The 26,977-nt window shown below is 40.8% G+C and overlaps 3 protein-coding genes across 4 annotated transcripts in view; 1 reads left to right on the top strand and 2 right to left on the bottom strand.

Annotated features, from left to right (window-relative positions):
• Positions 1–823: 823 nt before the first annotated feature.
• LOC106745062 (ras-related protein Rab6) lies at positions 824–11,992 on the bottom strand. Of its 2 annotated transcripts, none has more exons than XM_014620320.1 (6): positions 11,643–11,992; positions 11,028–11,086; positions 7,817–7,976; positions 7,272–7,477; positions 6,832–6,898; positions 824–1,934 (listed from the first exon to the last, which is right to left on the bottom strand). In XM_014620320.1, exons 1-6 carry the CDS (start codon positions 11,710–11,712, stop codon positions 1,861–1,863), a joined length of 636 nt encoding a protein of 211 aa, XP_014475806.1. In that variant the 5' UTR covers positions 11,713–11,992; the 3' UTR covers positions 824–1,860. The 2 variants fall into 2 exon arrangements, with proteins under 2 accessions (XP_014475806.1, XP_014475807.1); XM_014620321.1 differs by lacking the exon at positions 824–1,934 and adding an exon at positions 4,037–6,210 and having other exon boundaries at positions 11,643–11,988.
• Positions 11,993–13,373: 1,381 nt separating this feature from the next.
• Positions 13,374–17,319, bottom strand: LOC106745034 (protein FAM8A1). Its single transcript, XM_014620263.1, has 6 exons — positions 16,856–17,319; positions 16,392–16,592; positions 15,349–15,486; positions 15,109–15,229; positions 14,658–14,781; positions 13,374–14,122 (listed from the first exon to the last, which is right to left on the bottom strand). The coding sequence occupies exons 2-6, from the start codon at positions 16,573–16,575 to the stop codon at positions 13,781–13,783; spliced, it is 909 nt and encodes a 302-aa protein (XP_014475749.1). The 5' UTR covers positions 16,576–16,592; positions 16,856–17,319; the 3' UTR covers positions 13,374–13,780.
• A 647-nt stretch (positions 17,320–17,966) lies between these two features.
• The window catches only part of LOC106745032 (beta-arrestin-1-like), a 30,496-nt gene continuing 21,485 nt past the window's right edge, over positions 17,967–26,977 (top strand). The window contains exon 1 of the mRNA XM_014620260.1: positions 17,967–18,679. The gene's annotated coding sequence lies outside the window, so the exon portion shown is untranslated. The remainder of the gene's footprint in view (positions 18,680–26,977) is intronic.

Below are 26,977 nucleotides of genomic sequence, written 5' to 3'. Positions count from 1 at the left end.
GATGATTTCCACTAATTGCAGACCAGACGGTGAATCGATTCCTTCGCCTACGGCGATCATTAATCGATCGGACACACCCGATGTCTGATAATGCGTGCGTCGAATATCGGAATCACAAATTTTGTCATCGCGACATGTCGCCTCAATCGCGTCCCGCAATCATTCGTAATCCATTAATTAGTATCCTTTGAATATTGAACGAAACGAATGAAAGAAAGTAAGTTTTACACAAGTCGAGTCATATAAGAATGATTTTAGATCAGGAAATGTCACTGAAAAATATATCACGATAATATTAATTAAAGAGATTAATCAAAAGATTATATATAACGGATTAATCGAAACAGGTTAATATAACAATCGTGCGAGATGTATAAGATCAATCTTCCCGAGTATTCCAAGTTTAGAAATTCTGACAGGTCTCGAATTCTCTCGAATACATAGTAAAAAATTTGGTGTTAAATTTAACACATTTCTCATGTTCCAAATATTCATTCAAATTTTTATGTTAATGCAAGATAAATACGTTGAGAAGTAACACAAATATTATATTAGTATCACGAGTAAATCACTTTATATGTTAATCAACACTGAAGTATAAAATGTGTTACTTTAACACTTACACATGTTGAATATCGACAAAATGAGAAAACATAAATACACGGAGAAAATATTTTAGCAAAAAGTACAATACAAATTTTGTAATGTTGGACGATACCGGAATTATAATTGAAACTATGATATTTGTTATAATATTTAGTGATACAATGAAGTACATCACTAAAGATTATAATACATATCATAATTTCAGTTATAATTCCGGTATAGTTCGACATTGCAAAATTAGTGTGATAATTTTTACTACAATATTTTCTCCGTGTACAATGTGATAAATTAACACACGGGTATGTCAAAAGTGTAACACAAAAATGTAAACAAGGGCCGATTTCAACACAAGTGCAAAAGCGTGTTTTCACTTTTGTGTAGGAATGTGCTTCTTTCGAGGAATCTCGATTGAGTCATCGCTGTAGATACGGAGTCAATCCCAAAGATTAAGAAGACACTTTCGATAAGAAATGGTGATATGTAGGACTCATCAGAAACCGAGAAATATTGCTTGATGTCGAGAGACAAACGCCACTATAACGATTCACCACCCCTGTAACCCTCCCGCGCCAATCGTTTGCAAATACGTTATCACAATCATCATTAACTTCTCTACCAATAATAACATCGATCTCTACGATAATAATTTCACAATTATCACTAATTGTTCTTCATTACAAATTGACCGGCGAAACGTCCAAACGAAGGTTCCATCGCTTTCGCGTTAATTCGAAAACTATTAAATTGCACTCGCGACTTCGGCCTCGGCCGAATCGCGCCGAGATATTTACAATTCGACGCGAGAAGGTTGAACTAGTTCGACTAGGGGGTTCGAAAGGAGTAGCAAGAGGGGCTTCACGTGGATTCCGCAGCTATCATCGTTTCAAGCTTAAACGGAAAGTGACTCCCTAAGGGAACACCCCGACGCGAGGGGTACGATCTTCTGTGTGTGTGTGTGTGTGTGTGTGTGTGTGTGTTGCTTTTTTTCTTTTTTTTCCTTTTATCTTTATCTTTGCACGAAGCCGGCCCGAAAACAACGCAAGTAGCTAGTATTAGATATCGCTCGAGTTCGTCTAGTAGCACTTGAAACGATACTTAGGGCCCGAGTTCGGCGACGAAGGGCCCCTGTTCCCTTAACGACGTCAGAAGAAGCCAGCAGCGTCTCGCAATGGTATGATGATTCGTGTCGGGAGATTGACCGCGATCTCTTTCCCCTGTTCGTTTCTCTGTCTCCTCGGATACAGACGAATCTCCCTAGCAGATACAGCCGCTCTCCCCCTCCGACTCGGAGCCGTTCTGCATCGGCGATTGATTCTGCAAGTCGACAGCTGCTTTTGTCTGTTAAGGCGTGTGCATTTTTCAAGCGTGTGCATTCTCATCAAAACGGCCATCTCATTTCGTTCTCTCTCACACACACATACGCACATCTCGACGTTCCTCGGAAAGAAAATTCAAATCCTGTAGTCTTGACTACGATCCAAATAAAAAGAATCGGAATACGTTCACAGAGTGAAATAAATGAAAGTCGAGCGCGCCAATTGGGATATACGTTGGAATTGAAAACTGAGAGATACATTAACTGAGATACATTAGCGTTCCAAACTGAAACACGTGGAGACCGACGGAAGCGAAAAATTAAAACACGTTGAAATTGAATAGCAGATTACAATGAAAGCTTGGTATGTATAAATAAACTGAAAGAATTGCGACACATACGTATACTGCAAATCCAAATGTGTTATTTTAACCTTTTCTTACACATTTCTTACCGTTTTAAATCACATCATTTAATACGATTGGACGTGTTAGCTTATAATTTATAACATAATTAAACGTTTTAAATGACGTAACCTAAAACGGCAAGAAACATGTAAAAAGAGCTTCAGTCAAATGTCATTTTTAAACGTTTATGCGTGTAAAAATAACACACTTGGATTTGCAGTGTATGAAAATTATATACATGTAAAATTTGAAATATACTCTGAAATACAAATATGACAATATTTTATGTAATCCTGATATGTACATGAAACATTCCTTGTATATCCCAACATTTCTCTTTCTCATAGGACGTAAACTCCCGATGTATTCGATATATCCCTACTTTCACAGCTCGGACCATTGTTCGGCTTCTGCGCTGCAAATCCTTTAACTGAAGCTCTTCTTACACACTTCTTACACATATCTTGCCGTTTTAAATCATTTAATATGATTGAACGTGTTAACTTAACGCGTCATAATTTAACGTGTTAATTTAACACGATTAAACGTTTTAAACGACGTAAGTCAAATCGACAAAAAACATCTGTAAAAATAGCTTCAGCCAAATATATCATTTTGAGACGTTCATGTGTGAAAAAATAATACATTTGGATTTACAGTATATCGCCGTGCCGAAAAGGGATGTAAATGTGTTTCGAAAAATAAGATACCAAGAACTGATATAATTTTTGCAATTTGGCAATGTTATTGGCTAGTAAATACATTATTGCATTTGGTAAACATTTGATTGATAGCCTTAAACTTAATCAATGCGTGTCGATGTTTTCGATTAAACGTTACAATGAGTCCATACAAACCATGATAAAATACATACAATGCAGTCCTTAGTGATACTACAATAATGACGAATTTTTTTTCCAACAATTTTCCTAGCATTATCCATGTTTTTAAATACTCATCGATCAATCGTACTCGACAATCGCCGCTGTCAAATTGACGATTTCGCAATTAATTCTCCCTCAATTTGCCTCTAATTAATAATCCTTTATAACGATACAATCTAACTTGATTGTATACGACATCGCGATTTAATTTCTGCCTATCAAAGCTAAAAAGAGTGACAATCGAAAAGCGTATAAAAGTCCAAAAACGGGACGGAGTGTCATAACGTTACGTGTTATGAGCTTTGTTAAAGCACAGAGAAAACGTGTCGTAGAGAAAATATCACAGAAAGTAAAACGAAAAACAGATGTCACAAAATTAATCGAAAATTTGGAAAAAAGCCAAATTGAAATACAACTAATTTTCTTATTTAATACCAGAAGAGGTAATTAACCATCGATACATTATCAACTTAACTCGATATAAATAATATCTTTTAAAAAGAATAAATAATTAAAAAATATACATATAGATTAAATTCTTTTTTCTACAAATTTGTCGTATTTTCTTTTTAATTTATGTGATTTTGCTTTTCCAATAATTACATGCGATGACTTTCTCAAGGTCGCTAGTACGAGAAGAGAATATCGAAGAAAAGGTATGCAAGCCTCAAGCAAAGCAAAAAAAAATAATAATAAAGTACATTCGAAGAGAGGCAAATTCTCAAGAAAGGTAGATCGAAAAATAAAGGAGAAATGGAGAAATGGAAAAATGGCATAGGGGGTAAAAAATAACATAGCGGGCGAGAAAACAACGTTAAAAATAATAGTGTTTGCAGATTTCTTTTTTATATAAATTAAAACGTTACAATGGTAGATGAATTGTCAACAAACGAGACATTAATTAAAATTAGCTTACTGGAAACTAGAGTTCCTTTTTATCGTGATCCCAATTATCGTTCTATACAATTTTAGACGGAATATGCTCTCTTTCCCCTGCGGTTTACGTGTACAAGTGAACAAAACTACATTGATCAAGAAAATAAGGAACAAACGAAGGATCTCAACAAAAGGCAAAAATGCAATGCTTCGATTATGCATGGTTAAGTCCGAGACTATACAGGATCGTTCGTTTATATTATTGTACTCTTAAAGTATTTGTAGAAAAGAGATATAGTTAGCTGCTAATTATCCACAAATACCGTAGAAAAATTGTCTCCAAATCCTCCATCGAGTCTTCGATTTTATATATATATATTTCGAGTTTCGTTCAGCGATAGTTAACATATATTGCGACGGCTATTATATTCTTTTTTTTTCTTTTTTCCACAACGTCCGATAGAGCAAGCATCTGCACTATCAGCCCTCGAGGCTTGATTTGTTACGATTAAAAGATCGTTTAAGTTAATTTATTATTGACACGATTACGTGACTGCATTTACGCAACGTGTTTATAACGTCTGCTATTCGCGTAATCTCCGAACCAATTCAATTGTCGCGAAATATCCTGAATTCTAACACAGCATCGTATCGTATGCGTCTATTTTGTCTTATGTATTGCAAAAATACGTAGGGCAATACTTCGGTTCTTAGAAATTGCGATAAATAAAGAACACGGAGAACTACGGCTGTACCATTCGATCAATTAACGTGAGTTTGAGCAACTATCGACGTATATTTACCTGTACGCGTAAAAAATATAACATACAATATTAAACAATCAATATTAACAAGCGAGATAGGCTTAAGTGTGAACTCTGAGACATTCATAAAGGCCGTCTTAACCCTCGTAGCTCTGATCCACATAACATAGAAGAGTGAAGTAAGTCTCGATTAAGCTCGGAAAAGCGAACGAAGGTAATGCTTCGCCCGGAAGAAAAATATCCGCGGCGTACGGGAAACTAAGAGATACGGCAAATGTTCGAATCATTATTTCAATAAATGCGAATAACCAAAAAATCGCGAGTCATTGTTTCCAAATGACTGTAATCATCGTGCGTTAATAATCCCGACAATTACGATCGCGAAATTATTTCAAAATGGAACGTCACAATTTTCACCGCAACTCCTTAATTCGATTCTAATTAGCGGACCGGCTCTCAATCTCGACGGCTTCTCTCGCGAGGTATCAAAGCCGCAGCCGGAAGAAGGAGGTCACATTTACGGCCGAGAGGCCTGAAAGGCCTCAAGAGGCCGTAATCAGGGCTGAGAGGGTTAACGGCTCTTTCTACGAGTCGGCTAACATACGGAAAACACGTCATTGTGTAAAAGCAGTCTTAAAAGCTACTGTGTGTGAAGCTGTAGGTTTTTTCCTGGTTTTAATAAGAAATCGTTGCTGCTCAGTGCGCGTTGGCCCCCCGCGCGGTCCTCTCGTGAGAGGCACAGGCCGAATGCAATCAGTACCCTAACGACCTAGGTCATTAACTTATAAGTTATAACTTAGCTCAGTGTGTCTTGTCTACCGATCAGGGCATCGAAAGGAAATAGATATATCGTTATACTCCCTCCAAGGCGAGGCGCGAATTAATAAATTAATAATATTAATATTAGCACGATATATAAGTAAATATGCGTGTTCCGTACGAAAATTTCCAAGGGGTCAACTTCAGCGCACGGATCTCTCGAAAATAATTCGGCTCTCTCCCCCCTCTCTCTATCTTTCTCGCGGGTAAATAATAATAAATTGATATTACCGCTTAATATCATTATTTAATACTAATATATTATTATTTACACTGTGAATAATGGGTTCTTACTGAAAGACCGTGAGAAGTCTCCTTGGAAATTTCCCGCGGGGAAATCGGTTTATCGCTCTCGAAATGAGCCACTAAACCGGTCCAAAGGCGGCTCTGGGACGGTTCGGGCTCCGTTCGGGAGCCTTATCAAAGGCTTCTTTCGATTCGATACCCTGCTACCGTCAGGCCGACGACGACTTAGCATGCACAACTGCTCTCCGAGGCTTTCAGTTCGATTGGCGTGTCCTTGAGCACTACCTCTTGCACTACGGATTGAAGAACGTATTAAGGAAAACACAAAAGTATAACGCAAACAAATAGAGAACGTCCGGCGGATAAATCGCCGTAAAATAAATCCGTTCGGAAATCAAGAGCGAGAAATTAGAGGAGACAGCGGACGCTCGTCGAAATAAGAAAAAAATGCCAAATAGAGAAAGACTCGAGAAAGTGGAGCGCACGTCGACGGAAATCCGACGTCTCCCATATCCTGAAAAGAAATATATCGGACGAAACAATGAATCGATGTGTATGAGAGGACCGATGAGAATCTCGTATCTCCGATGTCCTGAAAAGAGACCGCTGCTGCGATAACATTGAAATGAAATTTAATATCGATTATCAAATGAAGGCCCGAAATAGGAAAAGAGAATGATAGACGGTAAAAGATGGTGTGAGGCGCGCGATTCGTACACCGAGATTCGGCTCGAGGAAACAGTGAAGTGAGGAATGACGAAAAGTCGATAGTAAAGAGATGCGTGGGTGGGATTCGTGGGAATAACGGGTGCGACGAGAATTATGTACACGCGAAATGAAGTCGCCGCGAGAAGTGTCTCTGCTAGAGTGCCATGCAAAAAGTGCGTGCAGTGAGTATCTTACGCAAAGGATACTGTCTTCGGGAGGCTTGTTTTCGGTGGAGTCCATACCCGGCAAAGCCGCCGCTACTCTTCTAAACAGCTAAAATTCATAATTAACAATAAAAACGATCACTCTTCTGTCCTGCCGTCCGAAATGTGCTCTTCGTACAAATGTCAAATCTAATCACTAAGGTCTGCTGAGATTCTCACGACAAACGAGATAACGGGAATTATTGCAAACTGATCAATTAGGAGATATAAAACGGGAATTCCCCGGGAAAATTCGGAGAAAATTGCCTTGGAGCGCGTTCTGCTTAATTGACGATTACATTGAATCAACGATTCCCGTAACAAGTTGAAATTAATAATTCTCCAACAGCGTGATCGAACTTGTCGAATTAATAGCACTCGAGAAATGTTTTTTTCAAGGTAAACCATAGTACTTAATATGCAGGCTATATGAGATGAAATACCTGTTTAACATTGTAGCCAGCCTTAGCACTAGTTTCGATAAACATCACATTTAGTTCCTTCGCTTTCCGCTCGCCCTCCTCCGTCGAGACTTGCCTCTTATCACTCAAATCTGTTTTATTGCCCACTAGCATAATTATCACATCACTTCCTCTTTCAGTCCGCACATCGTCTATCCACTTGGATGTTTGGTGAAACGAGTTGGCGTCTAACAAATACGCAATCTTAATCTTACAGTTCGTTTATCGGTTGTACCAGTAAAAACGTTTGCCGGCAGCCAGGCAACAATATTATTATTGATGCACTTAATTTCTACCAAATCAAATCGATTTAAAGAGATTTTTAACCAAATCAATTGAGGAGATTTTTTATTTAAAAGATCATATTTTCTTGAACAATAAAATTGGAATAACTTCAAGTACCACAATTGTGAAAACGTATTATTGAGCGGACTGTTCAATGGACAAATTTGCAGTTCGGAGGAAAATTCACTGCTACCGGCACACGACTTTTCGGCACATGTATTCCTTATATACCGGGTGCTTACTGGTAATATCGTAAACAACCACCGCGACTGTAGAGTCTCTGATGTAACTAGGTATCAGAGAGCGGAACCGCTCTTGCCCCGCTGTGTCCCACAGCTGTAATCTCACGGTTCTATCCTCAAGATACATAGTTTTGCTTAAGAAGTCTATACCTATCGTAGCCTGCAACACACCGGATCACGATACTAGTCAACCAATCGACTTATCGTATTATGCAAAACAGGAAGCAAAAAGTGCAAAGGAACTTGCTTCTAAAAATGTGAAATAAAAACAGGGAATGTTTTCATCCCGTATTAAAAAGAAAATAATAGTTAACTGGATTAGAACGCAATACGTTATTTTTATGAATATATATCCGAATTATGTGTATTCATTATAAATATATAAATGAATTTAATTAATTCATATTTTCATATTTTGTAATATTAATTGTGAGTGTATTTTATGTAAAATTAGATCTGTAGAAATTCAATAAACTGAAAAGCAATAACACACAAAACAAATGAAGCATATTAAAAATTCAGATATGTTAATTTTCATATGTAAAAACTTTCTTATAAAGTATTTTCCATTAAAGTAACGATATCGGAAAATTAAGCCAACTGACAAGGAAATTTTTCCCTGAAGCATCAGGTAATAATTCAATTAAATAATCCAACAAAGGTACTCGCTCGTATTGCATATTTATATTGCATTGTGCCTGAGACCAATATGTCAAGTTTACTGCAAATGCTTGTACAAAATTACACAATCAATTAATCGTATTAAACGAGAAGTATTTTCGGAATTCTTGGTAAATACGTAGTTAATTCAGAGAGCGGAAGAATTATTAAAAAGAGGAAAATAGCATGCGACATTGCAATTTATTTTAAAAGTCCGATAGCGGAGTGATAAAAGTGCATAAATATGGAGGGAAGCGAGTTATCGGCCTTCCGTAAATTTCTTCGTCCCTCTTTCTGTCTTTGTCGATTAGAAAAAGTCGATATCTCGGTTCCCTACTGCCTCTCCTGCTAGCATTAGGCCTCCTTCTCTTTCTTGCAATTTTTCTGCGCGCGTTTGTAACCTTCAAGACGGTTGAAAAACGAACGAAGAAATGAAGCGTAGAAAATGCGAATGTAACGAGCAGGCCGCCAAACATTCGACAGTCGCTTTTCGGCGAAATTATCAGCTGTCAATTGCGCGGTATATCCAAAACAAAAAGGACATTATTGGACTAATGATAAGAGACAGTAGTGAATAAAAACCAAACATACACACAGTCTTTGATATATACGGTTTAATACGTAAACGAAGAAATTATAAATTAATGTGAAAATTAATGAATCGAGTATTCAGGATATGAATTGTGGTGAAGCAAAAACACAGTGCGCTCATTGCAGATTGTATTCATGTAAAAAAAAAAGATTCAACGGGCAAATATGAACCAATACGAACGGATGTCAGTGTGTAAGTACCTTCGAAAAAAGATTCTTTCTCTCAACTTGACCAATTTAGATTCTAATCGGTCATAAAACCGAAATGACTACATGTTCCCAAGACCGTACAAGTGTAAGAGAAATAATTGCAAGGTTTAACTCGACAAACATGAGTGTCGTCATCCAACGAGATGTTAATTAATCTCAAATTGATCGTGCATTAAAATGTGGGCAAAATGATTTCAGCTTCAATGGATATACACGCGTACGTGTGATAGCAGCTATTGTTTCTTTCTTATCTAAAGAAACTGTGTCAATAGGTGAAGGTCGTCCAATGCTGTTGCATACATGAGAATTAGGCAAGTAGAATAGTTCTCATTCAGTAGAGGATTTATCAGGTTTGATAGTCAAACAGTTCACTGCCTACTATGAGTCATTCGAATAAACGACATTCGAACCTTATCAATTATCGAGGATTTATTTCTTATACAGGGCGTATATAAACTCCGACGAGAACTCAGAGGATAAATTCTACATAAAAGAAAAAGAGAAGTAAAAAAAAGTCTTAATACATATATATCCTCAAACACTTAGTTTTTCTGAGATATAGCTACCGCAATATCAGTTTGAAAAAGATATATTTTATTCATTAAATCATGTTTTGCAAGCAAGTAATTAGACATGTACTGTTGCAAACATTATTCAAAATGTCTGTCTCCCTTATCAGTGCACTAATTAATTCTAACGTTATCGCATGTCTGTTGGATTTTTGAAAGATTATTTACAGGTCTTTCATAGACCAAACTTTTCAAGTAGCTTCAGGGAAAAAATCAAGAGATTAAGTGGTCTGTTTTTTCTTAGCTGAACTGGCTGTACTAGTTCAGGAAATTTACATACACGCAGGAGCGTGTGAGATATACGTACAAGATTTTCCCGCTTCAGTATGCATACATTTCTTGAACTAGAGAAGCCAGTTCAGCTAAAAAAAAAAAAGGACCAAAAATCTGGCGACCTCGCTAGCCAAGAAACTGATTCACTTCTGTTAATTGCGACAACTGATCATAATATACCAAATATCACTTGGATGACTCTTGATCTTAATATTTAGAAATATTGATAGATATTATCTTCAAAAGTAGGTAAAAAAGTGTTCTATTAATATTAACTTGCTTATCGTAACAAATTTCTTTTGTTGACATATCGTTGTCATCTTCTGAAGGCTACATCTTAAAAACCAAGCTTTCGCGAACATATGTTAACTAAAACGTTTTTACTTATTTCTTTAACACAGAACTTGTCCTGCAAGTTTGTCAATAGAGTTCAGATACATTCTATAAGATTTTGCACCGTTTTAACGTACCATATGCCACGTGAATTCCTGGTAAAATTGAAAAAAGACGAAACCCTCGAGATGAATACTCATTAAGTGTTAGTAGTACAAAGTTGGGAAAGCAATGTGTTACTGTATCGCCCTGTAAGTTTGAAAAACACATGGCATGTACACGATGCACACCATATTTTGCATAACCTACAAGCATGCACACTATAGAGACACACGGTCTGTTCTTTTTAGATACATTGCTGAACCGGCGGCACTAAGTTAGAACGAGACAAAACATATTTGTCTCACTCTTATTTATCGCACCAGTTCAGCAGTGCAGCTAAAAAAAAAACAGACCAACAGATGCAGGTGATGCAAGTGCCCAAACGTGTGCAGCAAGGATGATTCATTAGTGCACATACACACACACACACAGCAATTAATCATCGGGTAACAAACAAGAGAGTCACTACATACCTGGTACGTGTTGTCAAAGCTGTCATACATAAACCGTGTAATGAGAGAGGTCTTCCCGACTGCAATGCAAAATTACATGGCTCTGTTATTCAGAAAATTATTTACAGGATCATCTGCATCTTTAATCGCCTTCTTCCTCAACTTCGCCCGGGGCACTCTGAATGATTGAGTCGCGCGAAACCCGGGCGACCCCTCGTGAAATTCGCATCTCGCGAAGCCCCGGGTGAGATTAACGGCGAGAAAAGGGCGACGCGCGAGAAGAAGGAGGCTCCGCAGAAGGCGCGACTCAGCTCGGGCCGTCGGCATCGCGCGCGCGTTCAGCGCTCGTTTGTTAATCGACGGAAAAAGCACCGAGAGCGGGCGCGTTCATCATCATCATCGCGTGAAACGCGCGGCCGGGGAACTCGGGCGCGCAGTTACACACGGCGACGCGCCGTGTCATCGCGGATGGCGCGCGAGCGGTGGGGAATATTGATCCATAACCTAGAAGGCTACCAGGCGACGTCGGCAAGAAGGGTCGTCACCCCGACTGGGTTCTGGCGACGAGGGACCGGCCTTCAATCGATTCGTGCGACACTCGGCACACTCCGCGCGACCGACGGTCCCAACACTCACCGCTCTGCTCGCCGAGAAAGACGAGCTTGAACTTCCGCAAGGGGTTCCCGAAATCGCCCGAAGACGACATGTTCTTCTTGCAGCCTGAGGTGACTGTCTTGCGGCGCCTGACCGGCGGGTCCGGGTGAAAACACAACTCGAGTGACCGATTACGCGCTCCCTCAACGGCCGCTCCGTCGAGTCATTTAAGCGACCCGCTGTGCCGGCTACGATGAAACGCTTCGACAAGCCGTCTCTCTTGTTTCACGGGCTGTGTGAGAACGGTGGCCGCGCTTGACAGCTCGCGACGCTCGCTTCGGTTGCCACTCCTAGCTTGCGAGGCGGCCACGTTTAACTGGGAAGTGACGTCGTGCGATCGCCGAGGATGCCGAGGCACCTAGACGGCGCCACGTGACTTCCGTGAAACGAGAGAGAGAGAGAGAGGGGGAGAAGAAGGGAGAAAGGCCGTGCGCGCAGCGATGCCTGATCCCAGCTGCTGATAAGAGATAACTGGAGGGAGAGTAGGATGAGAAACTTGGGCGAAACGGAATCGGGTCGAATGGAGAGAACGGAAATAGCGAACCTGGTTGGCTGGCACTATTGTTGTCACCGTCGAAACGACGTATCGGGTAGTCGCTCGAAGCGCATAGCATCAACATGGCGAGCACTCGGCGCTCCCCTTTCCTCCGGCTCAGGTTTTCTCTCTTTTTCTTGCACTTTTTTACCCCTGTGAACGCGAATCCGATAGTCGGTGTACGAAACCACTGAGATACCTCTTGTATCATCACGAATGATGACATATACATCGGTGATTGACGCTTCAAATACTCGGAAGATATTCTATGAATTATTAATTATTATCACTTATTGTCGTTGGAGTATCCACTATAATTGACCGATAAGCGATATTTTTTTAGTAATAAAGCATCAGTAGATATCATTAACATGAATTGTGGAATCTATATAGTAGTGATATTTATCTATATATTGCAATTCGTTGCAATTTATTATATACTAGAATAATCGTTTCGTATTTTTCTATAATTGATCGCGGTTTTACTTGACTCAAAGATATCGTTGAGGATAAAACTACCGGACTGACAAAACATTTTGATATTTTATAGAAAAAAAGAGAAGAAAGAAACTACTAAAATAAAAGGCGTAGAAAGTGCAAGTGGAAAAGTAGATTTGCTATTATGCTTTGTCGCAATAATTTTCTTTTATCCATTTATCCATTTTTCTCTTTACACATTATATACATGCTTACAGTAATTATAAAATTATAAATTTTGTCTGTTTTAGATGCCCTTTTATATATTTTTTCGTGTTTGAAAGAAAAATTAACTGTACGATTAATCTTTTAATACGAAGGAAAAATTGCAGGAAGATGTACACGAAAAAGTGCTGGATTCAAATAATTACTTAAATACATCTTAATAAATTTTTACTTGGATTCAGCAAAATATTATTTGGATAATTTACTTAGATCAAATAAATATTATTTAATCCAGATAAAAATTTGTTAAGTATTGGAAGAATTATTTACTTGAATTCAGCATTTACTTGAATTCTCTTTTTCAGTGTAGAAAACGTGATTAAAAAGAAATCGGGTCCCCCGCGCGTAATCACGTTGTTACAAACGACGCGTTTGTCGTTCGTGATTCAACTTGTTTCTTCATCTTTTTTCCTAACATCTTGAATGAAACAACCGTACATCAGTCTTTCCTGAATCAAGAGAACAAGTTTCAGGAATAACAGTACCTGGTTGTAATAATATTTATTTTTTTTTTCCTTTTTCCCTTTTTTACACGTATATACACGTCACGCACACGTTTAATGGACTCGCACACATACCTAGGTACAAACACAGCCACCCGTTATATACACTGAGAAAAAAAATTTTGGTATTTGTAACTGTAATCGCACAAGTAAATGAATTATAGTCAGGATGACTGTTTCTCTAATAAGTGTGGACTATAGTGTCAGCAGTATAATAACCTCTTACATGCGCATATTGCTAACTACTATTTTTGGGTTAAAATCAGAAGAGGGTATAGTTGGAGGCCGAAAATGACTGTAATTTCAGTGGGATTTCTCAGTGTACACATCACAGAATTCCGCGTGTAGCAGCAGCACAGCAGCCCCCTTCGTCAGCAGGGCTACTGCTGTTGTTGCAACCTGTTGTTGTTCACGTTCCTGTAGGCGTCTTCCACGACGATGGAATTACATATCAGATCATAGCCGGTCCTGTTGAACCTGAAGAAGAACAGCGAGAAGCAGATGGGGAACAGGAACGCCAGCACGAAGTTTTTCACCACCGATCGACCCAGGGCCAACGGCAGGCCCAGGTCGGTCCCGGGTGTGACCAGAACCACGTCCGGCTCGTTAGGTCGCTCCACGGGGGTTATGCTTCGACACTGGACCACCCGCAAACCCATCATGTACTTGCCGGGAGTAGCACCTCCGATATAGCCGTACATACCGTGCTGAAGCCAGAAAGCCTGAGACGTTTCCGAAACAAAATGAAACAATTATACACTGCGCTCTCTCTCTCTCTCTCTCTCTCTCTTCGAACTACAGCAGGACGATCTCATATGGATGTTAATTTTTTGCGAGACTGATGGTTAGCAGATTCAGACGAATAACGTTAGCCATTGATTAATACGCTGAGAAAAATATCCTATCATATCTGATCGAATAATCCAATTGAAAAATAACAAACGAATATATCCAATCAAGTACAATATCCGATTATTTCGTCATTTTATCTGATCAAATCGTCCTTTCATCGGATGAAAATTACAACAGATATATATAATTCCTTTTTTTTCCGATCAGATTTCATCAGTAACTGCATCGGTAATTTTATCGGATACTCATCGGATCAAAGTATGTCCAATATTTGATCGATAGTAATAAAAATAACAATCGAATATATCATTTAACCGGTTCATCCGATGGAAATTGTTCTCGCTGTGATTACTTGGTAACATATTTCTTATATTCGACTGAGTTGAGTTAGAGGAATATTCTTACCTCAAATATACAGACTATTACACGATGGATCACTTCCAACAGGAGGATCCCATAAGTCATCTCCAATGCCATTTTATAATCGATACGCAAATCCGTTTGCAATACATCTAGGTCGTCGATATCTCTGAAAAAGTACAGCCGCTATGAAGTGTGTTGCACCAGGCTATTACAGGACGCTCGGAAAATCGCACGTTGTATGCGGAAAAGAATAGAAATAATCTTCCCAGGAATATTATAGAAGAAATATTAGGAATATTACAATTGAAACAGAAGATAAACTGCGACACGGAGGAAAAAGCCAAATGGAAAAAATAGAAGAATAATTTGCGTCTTAATAGAAATGCTGCTCATGAAAACGGCCGATGCAAATTCTTTCTTTGAAAATGAAAAACTTTGGATGAACGTGTGTGTCGTTAGATATTACTTTAACGGAGTTATACATCTTACGTACATAATGTAGAAGATATCGAACGCGATAAACGAAATGGAGAACTTGAGGAGAAACAACATCGTTGAATCTATGAATTCCGCGGCGAACCTTTTCCATATCGGAGGGATGCGATACTCGTAACCTGAAACGAAGCGACAGTTAGGAGAGCACGCACAAAAGCGGAAATCCAATTTCGTAGACACATTTGCTTATTTTGAGAGGCAAAACTGAAGTAACTCGAACAAAGGGGGACATTCGGACCTTCGGTTCCTGGCGGTTGGAAGGGTCCTGTCGCTTGAGGTCTCCTCCGCCTTAAGGTCTCATTTTGTCTATCCGCATTCTCGATTATCGGCCTGGTCGGCGCTGTGGGCACTTGATTCGGTTGAAAGGGTGTTGAAGCTAAAATCATGAAACCTATCGTGGGAAACTAATCTTAAAGCTAAACTATCAATCGTAATATTAGTTACAATGTGAAGACCAGGTTGTTTCCTAACAATCCTAATCTGCTAAATTTACACGGAAAGAAAGGTCTGGTTGTATTAATAAAAAATGGAATAATCAGATGCATGTTGATCGAAGGAAACAGAATTTCTGGTTATAAAAGCCACATTTGGATCCACACATGGGTCATAAGAACCAGAAATTCTGTTCCCTTCAATCAGAACACATCTGGTTGTTCCTTTTCTGGTTAATACAACCAGATTTTTTTTCCATGTAAATGCATAAAATGCATGGTTATTTCAATTTTCCCAGACTTTGTGCAGTTCAATTCTTTAGGAAAACAAAAGAAATTAGTTTGAGAGAGAATTATCACTTCATATTTTCTCGTTACAGCTTTATTAGTCAAGTGTTTCGAACTGCGTTTTTTTTTCTTTTCTTTATTTTTTTACAAGAGAGATCAACAAAATCTGTAGAAAAAAAAGCAGAAATGAAAATGCCTCAATTTTATTTTTGGTATTATGTGAGGTGTCGCTACAAATAAAATGTGCCAAAAAACCCTTAACACTTTCGTACGGATATCGATCAGCTCTCAAGATGCAAATACAATTTCTACTATTAACGTGAGATTAAGTTACTATACTAATTACACTTAATTTACATCTCTCGACATTTCTCACACTCTCGTACGTTTTCGTACCGTTCTGTATATTTGCTTTATATCCGTTTTATTACATTTCATTTGGTAATTGCATGTATTTACATTCTACACTTATGTATCTGCTCATACTTATATACTCGACACCGCCCGCTCAACTGAGACTTTTTCATCTCTCAGGACGATACGCGCCCGTCCGCGTTCATACCGGCAATCGGATTCACAACGTGGCCCGATATCATGTAATAAGGGAACATCGCGGCGACGCTCTGCCAAGTGTACACCTCGTGGAGCCACTTCTCCAGCTTCTTGAAATATTGCGACCTCTCCTCCGCCGGGTCCAATTTGCCGCCGGGGTCCGGCGTGTCGTCAGTGTTTTTGTCAGCTGCCATTTTGAGTGTTCGCTCGCCTGCGGAAGAAAACAAAGTCGGTTCGCGGCTCAACAAGGTCCTCGCGGCTCGCGCGACCGTCGCTTATCACTCCGGATTTTCCTCCTCTTTCGATCGGGACCGCTGACAAGACGTGACAATCGAGATCGCGATCTTGTCACTTAGCCGAGCGATTCTCACTGACGTAAACGAGAGCAAACGCGACTCTGAGAGAGGAGAGAAACTAACGCGGACTGATAACGCCGTTTAATCGCGGCTAATCGCAGAAACGACCCGCCGATACCTGTCGTGATCAGCCCGCTACTACGCAGCTACGCTCGTAAACGCGCTAACCGTCACTGCCCATCACACTGACGTGTATAATACTAAATGGGCGCTACAATGTAACGCGCTTAGTCAGAATAGCCCGACAAATTGCCGTGGCGACACACAGCTGTTGCCTTTTCCCCCAGACCACGGCGGTTTGGGGAGATTGTAGGTCAATGCCTAAAACGCACATCCGACGGACCAATCCAGACCTGAACACGTTAGCGTTCAAAACAGGCTTCGTCTGGTTGCACCAGTAGCAAATCAATCACGGAGCCCGAGCGCGCTTCTGAAGGTTGTTGCGATGAAACCTCGGCGAATTTCGGAGAAATTCTTCGCCACTTTCGGATAACCGTTTTGCAATTTTAGTTTTCATTCGTACTTCTCGATAACCCCGCGAGAGATATTACGTCGGCAATGTATCTGGCAGAGTGCGCCCGAGAGAGACATCTGGTAGTCGGGACTGGTAATATGTGCTAGAAACTTCAAGACTGACACTACTTGTGCAAAGCTGGAACAGAAATAGAACTGCTATTTCACCAGGAAAGTCTGCAATACTCATCAGACAGGTTACAAATTCACGTTTTTATATTTATCATTTATATTTTTTTATCCTCAAATCCGCTTGAATCGAATCGATCGAATTATCAAGAAAATGATAAAAGCGTTAACGAAAGTACAGGTTTCAATTAAAAAATGGTAAAAGTGGTAGTCTCGTTTCAACATTTATATTCTTCTATATTATATTCTTATATATTATTCCCTATTTTTTTATTGTGTCTCAAAAACTTAGCTTATTCCTCAAATATCTCATTCCAAATTCCCTATATTTAACTCCGTTCGCATTCTGAGCTTACATTTCATTATACTAAGTATCTTCAATAAAGCAAAAAAAAACATTAAATTAATTTTTTGAAACACTGATTTTATGCGAATTTTATAAACATCTGACACAATATTTTATAAATCTTTTTAAACTGTTGCACGATAATATAATATTAAATAAATATATATTGAAATACTACATATAAAAGTCACAGTGTAGAAATATTATTTTTAACGTTTGAGTCGAATATTGTTAACAAGGCTTGTGTCTCCTGCTGGGAAGCAACGTATATAGAAATGACAGAGAAGTTGGCAGCCATGATACGGACATAAACGTTCGAGACTCTGCTCCGTGTCGGCTCGTGTCATGTTCAGTCATCGTAGTAGAAAAGCGCTCGCAACGACGCTGTGTCGCAGCGCGTCACCCGCGGCTCTGAAAGCCTGCCGTCTCGTCTCCCAACACTGAAGACGAGCGCGACAAAAGGGAAGAAGCGTGGCCGAAGGTGCTCCCGCGGGGAACAGGTGCAGGAGACATAGAGACATTTCGCTCGTCAGCCGGCGCTGTTCCGGGCTCGCCCGGTCGGGCGCGCAGGCGAAAAACCTGAGGCGCGCATTTCCCCTGGAGAGGCCGGAGGCCGCGGACTTCGGCGGAGAAGGAGCTGCTTTTTCTGCTCGTGCGAGCGCGACGTGCTCGCAGCCCTGCTTCAGTAACCACGGTGGGTCGGTGCGCGTTTCCTCCGACTGATGAGCCAGCCAGCCAGCCGGGCAGCTCCTCGAAGTGCGCGCCGATTGTTTTCACGGGAAAATCAGGTGGCGGCCGGCCGTGCCAGCACGCGTGATTCTACGCGGGCGTCGCAGGGGAGAGAGATCGCGTGGGAGCGTCGCGCGTCGCGACGCGTCGCGCCGCGGCGACAGTGACAGCTCGGAACTCGAAGAGGGTGTGGGCCGCGACGCCGCCGCCAGCGGATGCGCTTAGGTAAGCTCTCGCTCGTAGACTACCCGCGTGGCTTGCTTGCCTGCGTGAACCCGTACGTGCGTGCGTGTCGCCGGATAGAGAGAGCGCGTCGAGACCGGCGAACCCCGACGACCCGGATTTCCCCGTGGTTCGGGACTCCCGTGAGAGAGCGAGATCGAGCTCGCGTCGATCGCGAAGTTGTAACTCGTGGTGCGTTCCTCGGACTCTCTCTCTCTCTCGCTCGTGAGCAGAAGAAGAGGAAGAACGCGATTAACGCGGCGGTGGTTCTCGCGAGAAGCGACGGCGACATCGGAAGCTCCAGCTTGAGTGAGAACGCCTTTTTCGGAGGGAAATCGCGCCCCGTCGCGATGTTTTCACGCCAGACAAGGTCGCAGCGAGTCGTACCTGTTCCCCCGGGTCATTCCCACGAAACGTCAGCCAGCCGGAATTCCGTGAATTCCTCCGACAGCTTCGAGACCGGGAGTGATCTACGCGTCCAACGAAGAACGAGTCGCCTCGTCGGCGGTCGCGTGTAACGACAGCGACGCGGATTCTCGGCAAGTCGTTACTGCCGAAGTGGCCCCGGTAGCGATTGTTTAATGGCATTATTAATCGCGTGTCGCGTATCCGCTCGGTAGCGAACGAGCGAGCGAATGTACGAGCGCTCGTCCCTCGAGAGAGAGAGAGATAGAGAGATCCATCACGGTTCGTTTTCCCGAGCGCGTTTTAATAACCGTGTGTTACGGCTGTACCCTGGAGAGATTTGTGCTCGCTAAATGGATGCTCCACTATTCACGTTGTTGTCAGCTATAAAGAGGTGAAGTTACGCGTAACGCGAGGCGCACAAAAAATCCGTCGCGTGCTTTCCTCCTCGGAGTCGCGAGAAGAGATTCGTGAAATACGAGCAAATCCGGATCTACAATAGGTGTAGTGAGCCTTTAGCCTCACGGGGAAAACAAGTTTGCTGGAACAGCAAATCGTTCGTTAATATAACGACGGGGAAGAAAAAGATTCGTTGAAAGTATTAATTTTTGGTTACGCCAGCTCAGATTTATCACCGTCGCAACGACGTTTTACTACGGCGGTAAAATTATTTTTTCGCGCATAATAAATCTCTTCGTCGCTATATTAACAATTTACTGTTCCAGCAAAACTTTCTCCTCCGTGCTTTTGTTCTAAGCACTAAATTGTAACGTAGCTTCACGGAAAAAAGGCATTAGCTGTTCATATAATACAAGGGAAATATAGTTGCCAGACCTACTTTTTAGCTGTGGGAGCTAAAAACTAGGTACTGGGGCAGAAAGAATTAGTTAAATTAAGTGAATTCCAATTATATTATATGGATAGCTAATTCCTTTTTTATGGGAGCTAATTTCTAGCTGTGGAAGCTACTTCTTCTTTCCGTGTTTCAATAAAAAGCGTCCCCAGCACTACTAGACGTCACACTTCCTGCAGAGGAAAGAGATAATTTTAACGATAGATATTCTCTTATATAAGCGAGAATATTATAATATTCTTAGAAGAATTGTAATCTTGAATTGAATGCGAGTAATACTTGTAACGATACAAATTCCATCAAATCAAGACTAAGAATTTTCTAAGAAAATTATAATATTCCTGCTTATATATAAGAATACCTATTATTGATTCAAGACTGACTTTTTTTCCGTGTAAGATTTCAGCGTTATTGGGATTTCTGGCGGCGCGGCGAACGCCTTTTGTCAGAAATTACATTTTATTGCTGAGAGCAAAAGCCTGAAAGCTTACTTTATACCTATTGTGAGCCCGGACTAACGAATGGTAACGCTGATGTGTAATTGGACATACGATAAATCGGCACTGAAGGAACAAACGTGACAGTTATTATCCCGAGAGTGCGAGAAACTTTTGTTGTATTTTAGTCGCCAATGAAAGAATCCGTACAGAGTGTCTCGAGAGACCACCGGAAGTGCCATTCACAATTTCGCGAATCAATCTGGGTTCTTCCTCGGTGAGGATCTCCGAGAAAGTTCATTATACGTTCGCTGCACGTTCCGACTTCGACATTGTCATCCTCGTGATCGGACTGTCAATAAAAATTTTACTCCGAATCGACCGAAGTCGTTTACGAAGAATTCGCGCGGTGCGGTTTCTTTCGGCCAAAGTTTAGTCAACCGGAAATCTCTTATCTTCAATCGTCAACTGCTCTGCAGATTACGAGTTTCCCCGACATCTTCGTCGAGGGGAACATCGAGTTTCACGTCAGCCACGGAGTTCATAGGATATCCGGTGGTTTCGGTACACCCCGCACGTGCCAAACGCGAAGAAGTCGAATGGCGCGATTCCATTTGTCACGGTAATAGACGCGACACAATAGCGGATTCCAAAGATTGTTGATCATCGCCGAGATCTATTATCGAAGACCTCGCCTCGGCCGGATCTCCTCTTCTCATTCTTCTCGCCTTTCGCCTTCGCTCAATGACATAACATTAATCACGTTAATGAATAATGGCTGTTTACGTGCTTCCTACGCAGCGGTACGCGTCAATTAATTAGCGGGGACGCTCTCGGTGACATTTAATTGATAAATAATCCGCGAATCTCTTATCGTGCGCAAATATCCGTCCATTTTAATTTCAACCCGCCTCTTTTGCTCTCGACAGCCCCTTGACACGACCGCCGCTTTTCACCTGTAATTTGCGCGATCGTGTTATTATCACTCTCGTGGAAGCGATTTTACACAAAAATTAAGTGAAGTTACTTTACGCTGCAGCGCGCGCAAATCGCGGCAAAATGTATCGACGATCGTCAATTATCATTATTAACGAATTTTAACGTTATCGCGGCTCTATACGCTGAACAAAATTTATTTGTGAAATATAAGGTTTATTTAATAATTAATATAGAAATATAAAATATAGAAATATAGAATAAACGTTTATTTAAATATGTCGAAGTAAAATTTTATTCCTGGCAAATAAATCAATTAATAAGAAAATTTAGGTATATTTCACGAAAATATATATTCCAGTCATTATATAATATATTCCAGCCACCACAGTCAAATTTTTTTCTAACCAATAAATATCGAAGAAAATACAAAGAAATATTTATTTCGCAAAATTTCTTTTTCTCAATATACACCGAGAACATTTGTTTGCCCATATCCAAACAAGAATTTGCTTTGAGTCAGCTAAATGGATTTCTCAGTATGCACTGAAGAAAAATTATTTAAAAATATATTTGTGAGATATAAGGTTTATTTCACAGAAATAAGGTTTATTCCTGGGACATAAAGTTTTAAGTACTTTTTTCTCAGTGTATACTGAAAAACTCATTTAGTTCTTTGTTAAAAATTTCCACGTGGACTCCCACGGATATCCATAGGAACTCACGAGAATCTACATAGGATAATAAAAATTCACACAAGAATGCACACGGATTCCTACCTAAGACCTGGGTTTTTTCCGCAAATTCCCATAGACAATCATGGGATTCCATATGGATTTCCTATATGGATTCCCACCTGGTTTTTATTCAATAAGGTTGAGACTCAGACTAAATTCTTGTTTAGATATGAACAAACAAATATTTTGGTTATGAATCAAAAGTTGGATCCTCTGAAACGAAAATAAAATAGGTTTGTTTCAGAGAACGAAATCTTTGATTCGGCGAACAAAACTTTGCTTTCCTATGATCAAAACATTTGTCTGCCCATATCTAAAGAAGAATTTAATTTGAAGCAATCAAATTAGCTTCCCCAAATATACGTTTGTCACCGTTTTCGCAGAAGATACCGCTCGGGGCGATTTGAAATATTTATTCACACGAGATGCATCCGCGTGCATTGCACCTAAAAGCTCTCGTTCATAAACTACGCGGCCGTTAAAAGCAGCGGACGAGCGATGCCAGGCACGATTATCGTTATCGATGTGATTCTCCATCCGGCCCTCTCCGCGGGACAACGCGATAACGGCGCGTGTGTACATATATATGCGTTCATCCATATATTGTTATCGGCGAGACATCGTCAATGTTGCATCCACAAACGTGTGGTTTCTGACCCGCGGTATCGAAAATCGAAGCGGCCGCGGCGGGTCGCGAGACTCCGTCTGTCGCGCCGATCGATAGGCCCGCTTTATACCGCCGCTTTTCGCGTCACGCTAATTGCATTCCGTCGGAAAAATGCACCGACGCATCCTTTTCCGAGTGCAGCCGATCGAGCCGCCGTTATCGGCCGAAGAACGATCGCTGATAGCGAATATCTTCGCGATAAGCTCGCGTTTTCCCCCAGAAAAATGCGACAGGTGCAACAGACGAGCTTTCAGATGACTCGAAGCTTCGAGGTTTCGCTGGAAATCCTTGGATGGTTTAAAATTATTTTTCTCATTCCTTCTCTCTCTCGCTTCTCCTTCGCTCGTCAATTTGATAAACGATTCGATGAGAAGCGAACGTCGTTATGCATCAATTCACTCCGATAAACAATATCCGATTAGAGCGTAAGAAAATCAAAGGCGGAGCTGCCTCTCCGAGACGGTCGTGGGGGAAAGAACATAATTACAAATGATTACATCCTAGAAAATTACATTAGATAAGCGTGAGACATTATATAAACTCTTTACATAGAACTGCAAATCCTGCTGCGCGTGTATACGCAGCGATTTAAACGCGAGAGACTTATGAAACATTTATTTCTACATCTTCCAGTGTGATCGATCTTTCGTTCGTCTTTTTCTTTTTTTCGTCAAGTTGCCGACTCGATATCAGTTCCTTCTTGTTTTTCATCTAACAATCACTTTTGCGTCTCATGCAACTCCCTCGTTTCCTCGCGTCGCGGACGCGCGTGCACGGCGCGCGACGTATCGACAGCGACGATAAATGCATTCCGTATGCAGCGACCAAATATAAACATGAATCGCGCTTTTCCTTTTGCCGTTGATTATCGCTAGCCGCATCGGCGTCCTTGGCGTTATCGATGATCGATAGCTGGATTGCCGAAGACTAGCGCGATTAAATGAAGCGGCTAAACGATTTGCGCAATGCACAAACACGGCCGGTTCGTTCAGCCGGTCGCTCCTCTATATCGATTTTGACTTATTCAATAAACGCATTTATTACAGCACCATGAATGAAGTATCAACAGTTCGCCGCGCCGTGTGAATTAATGCCGCTTACGCGCCATTATCTCCATGTCAATTTCAAATTGCGCCGCGCGAATTAATCGCGTTATTATATCGAGAGTAGTCGCTGCTCGGAAATGGAGAAATTGCCGCGGGAGAACGTGGAAATTATTCGTGGAACTCGTTTTAAGTGTCTCGAAGGATAACGATAATTTATTCGTTTAGTGGCAATCTGTAAAACTGCTTTTTTACACATTTTTGCACGTGTCTTAAAGTTTTTTTTCGTACGCATAAAATTATTTTCGTATACTTTTAAGCGTGTAAATGTATCTATTTGTGATTTCACAAATCATTATTATAAGAATTGTTTATCGAGTAAATAGCGAAATTTATCGCGTTATCGGATTAATAAGATTTTTATCATAGTAGCTGAGAAGTCTTTTTCTCCATCGTGACGTTATTGTTTTCAACGACGGATCATCGCATAATTTTGCGATTACATTACGGAGGAGGAGCGCGATGATATTTCGCCTGGCACAATTCACTTTCCCGTCACGTAATTTCTAACCGTTAAAAATCCCCAACCTGGAGGCTACACGGGACGGTCGAAGTTCGCACGGGCGACTCTCGGATCGATATTCGTATTCTGCGAAGACGCGAGGGCCTTAACTTAATCCGGGACAGTTTAATCGCGCGGAATTACGCGCTAACTTCGTCAACTCTCCACTCTTCTCTCGGTACACTGTCGGTGTGCGATTATTCGCCGTGACGCGACTCGAAAGAAATGCAAACCGTTGGGACAGATCGATTAACCGTCTTAAATTTTAAGAACGGAGTTATTTCGGAATCCGATTCATAACAATAGTATCACCGAAATTAATAGAGATCTCTAACCTTTATTTTAATCGTTCCTACATGCGTACCATATTTCCAACTTAAACGATAAAACCGTGATTAATATATGTATGACAAAAAAAGTTATATAAAGATAAGTGCACACATAAGAATATTCTATAAAAAAAAAAATAATAAAAACAAGAACATATTTTTACTTAATTTTAAAAAAATCATCTCTCTCTCCCTCTCTCTCTCGCTCGCTCACTCACTCACTCACTCACTCTCTCATTAACGTGAACCTGACAACACGATGCTTACCTGCTGACCTTGCCGTGATATTTGATGACTGCCAATCACTTACATTAGCGTAGAAGCAACAAACACGGATTTACTTTCAAAGTTACGGATCGTCGTCGATAATGACGATTCACAGAGAGAGATATATAAATTACCGACAATACGCAAAATGCAAATAAGATATTCTCTTCCTCATGTTGATAATGAAAGGAGATTTTTAGATTATAATATATTGTTANATATATATATATATATGTGAATGTACACACGAATCTTATCGATGCCAGGTAATCGTTAATACCAACATCGATTTGATTTTACAATGCCATGCCCGCTAGAGATATTGACACGTATCGACACAAAATATGAATTTGTTTACCTATCGCAAACAATCTCATTCCGATGTAATAATTTATTTCATAAATTATTATTCGATCCCATCGAGTGAGTTATAAATTTCCAATTTAATTAGAGAAAATATCTTGGAAATAATATATAGGAAAGAATATCATTTCCACGCGAATGAAGCGAAATACTCTTCATGATTAAGTTAGTGAACACTTGTCCCTTTCTCTGGGCGTTAAGGGCTTGATATTTCATAGCGTTGTACAATTTCGGGACTTGGACTGGAAAAGTGACGCGACGTGTATTCTCTCCCGACGTAGCTTATCATTTATCGCGAGCTATCCCGTCAGAAACTCACGTCGCAAAAGCTCGCAACATGGCCCATCCGCAATATGCGTGTCCTCGATAATAACCAATAAATTGTGCGATATAGCGGCTCGTTCGTCGGCCCCTACGTGTGCGAAGTTTCCTACAGAAAATTCCCCATCGCCTACAGAATTTCTCACGCATGAAATCGCAGCGGGAAGATAATTCAATTCGCAAATGTGAACTTTTATAAAGAAAAAAGGAAAGGAAAAAAAAGTAAAATACATCTCGTTGATTTTCGACATTAAAATCACGAATTAAAATTGTCTTAATTATCGATAAAAACCGTTCATTTTGACAAATCGAATTTTCTTTGTTTGTTCGGTTATAGCAGAAATCCTAAGCATGAAAAAACGTCGAGACAAAATTAAACTGATAAATTCTCCGAGCCTATTAAAATGAAATTCGGTAAGGAATAAAACTCATGAAAACACACTATAAAATTACTCAACGTTAAAAGCTTCGGGATGCGAAACCGCCAGTTATCGGGCGAGTTTTTGCAGTACACTCTATATATCCTCTCCCTTCTGTTAGGTAATTCGTGCCTCGCGTAAATAAAGTTATTTCCGGCAGGACCAACCTGCCGAACGTTTCGAGGTACAAGAGCCGAACATTCGCAAACGATCGGCGTTTTATCGCTCTGTACAGGATGTCCGAAAAATCACCACGCAATCCTCCCTCCCCTTCCCTCTTTCCTTCTATCTCTTTTTCGACCGTAAAAAAAGTTTTGCGAAGTTGGAGTTAATCTCTCCTCATCGAGAACTCATTCACAAGTTTCCATCGCTGCACGCGACTTTCGATCGCAGTTCACTCGCTCCTTTGAACGCCAAACATCAAAATGCTCGACTTAAAACAAGAAAAATAATATTGCGACAAAGAGAGAGAGAAAGGGGAAGGGAGGGAGAGAAGAAAACGACGACCGAGCGAAGTCGTTCAAAGAACGGCATCTCCTAATGTCAATCGGAGAATCTCGCTGTGACGCGAATTTCGACGCGTCCTGAATAAAGCAACGAGGAAAGAGCGCGTCCCGTCTGAACAATCCGGTTCTCTCGATCGGTTTCGCAGGAGCTATGTGAGTCAGGGGCACCCTGTATATAGAATAATGACGTCAACGGCGATTGAGCAGTGATTCCCGGCAGTTTCGCGCTGGTTATAGAATCGCTGCAATAGTTATGAGAGAGCGACTAGAGGCGGTTTAGAATGCAACGCCGCGCGCTCGTTCGCTTCTGCGTCGTTGCGCGTTCGCCGCTGAAAGCGCGATTCTCTCGCAGCTTCTAATTCGCGACGCCGGAGGCTCCGTCTAAACAATAGCGGACTGCCGAACGGCGAGACAAAAGAAATAATTGGGCCGTCCGCCGAAACCGACTGACGGATC

The sequence above is a fragment of the Dinoponera quadriceps genome, unplaced genomic scaffold (genome assembly GCF_001313825.1).
Source record: "Dinoponera quadriceps isolate SergipeBrazil2010 unplaced genomic scaffold, ASM131382v1 scaffold717, whole genome shotgun sequence".
NCBI classification, from domain to species: domain Eukaryota; kingdom Metazoa; phylum Arthropoda; class Insecta; order Hymenoptera; family Formicidae; genus Dinoponera; species Dinoponera quadriceps.
The sequence above is the reverse complement of the archived record's forward strand: the minus strand, read 5'-3'. Positions and strand labels throughout refer to the sequence as shown.

What these genes read in the sequence shown, in the direction of transcription:
- LOC106745062 (XM_014620320.1), bottom strand. Translation starts at nt 11,712, where the DNA reads ATGTCGTCTTCGGGCGATTTCGGGAACCCCTTGCGGAAGTTCAAGCTC. An exon ending in CTTTCTCGGCGAGCAGAGCG is followed by an intron (nt 11,087 to 11,642) that starts GTGAGTGTTGGG and finishes TTTGCATTGCAG; the next exon opens with TCGGGAAGACCTCTCTCATT. An exon ending in GGTTGTTTACGATATTACCA is followed by an intron (nt 7,478 to 7,816) that starts GTAAGCACCCGG and finishes CGTATTTGTTAG; the next exon opens with ACGCCAACTCGTTTCACCAA.
- LOC106745034 (XM_014620263.1), bottom strand. Translation starts at nt 16,575, where the DNA reads ATGGCAGCTGACAAAAACACTGACGACACGCCGGACCCCGGCGGCAAA. An exon ending in CGTTGTGAATCCGATTGCCG is followed by an intron (nt 15,487 to 16,391) that starts GTATGAACGCGG and finishes TCATGATTTTAG; the next exon opens with CTTCAACACCCTTTCAACCG. An exon ending in TTCGATATCTTCTACATTAT is followed by an intron (nt 14,782 to 15,108) that starts GTACGTAAGATG and finishes GTACTTTTTCAG; the next exon opens with AGATATCGACGACCTAGATG.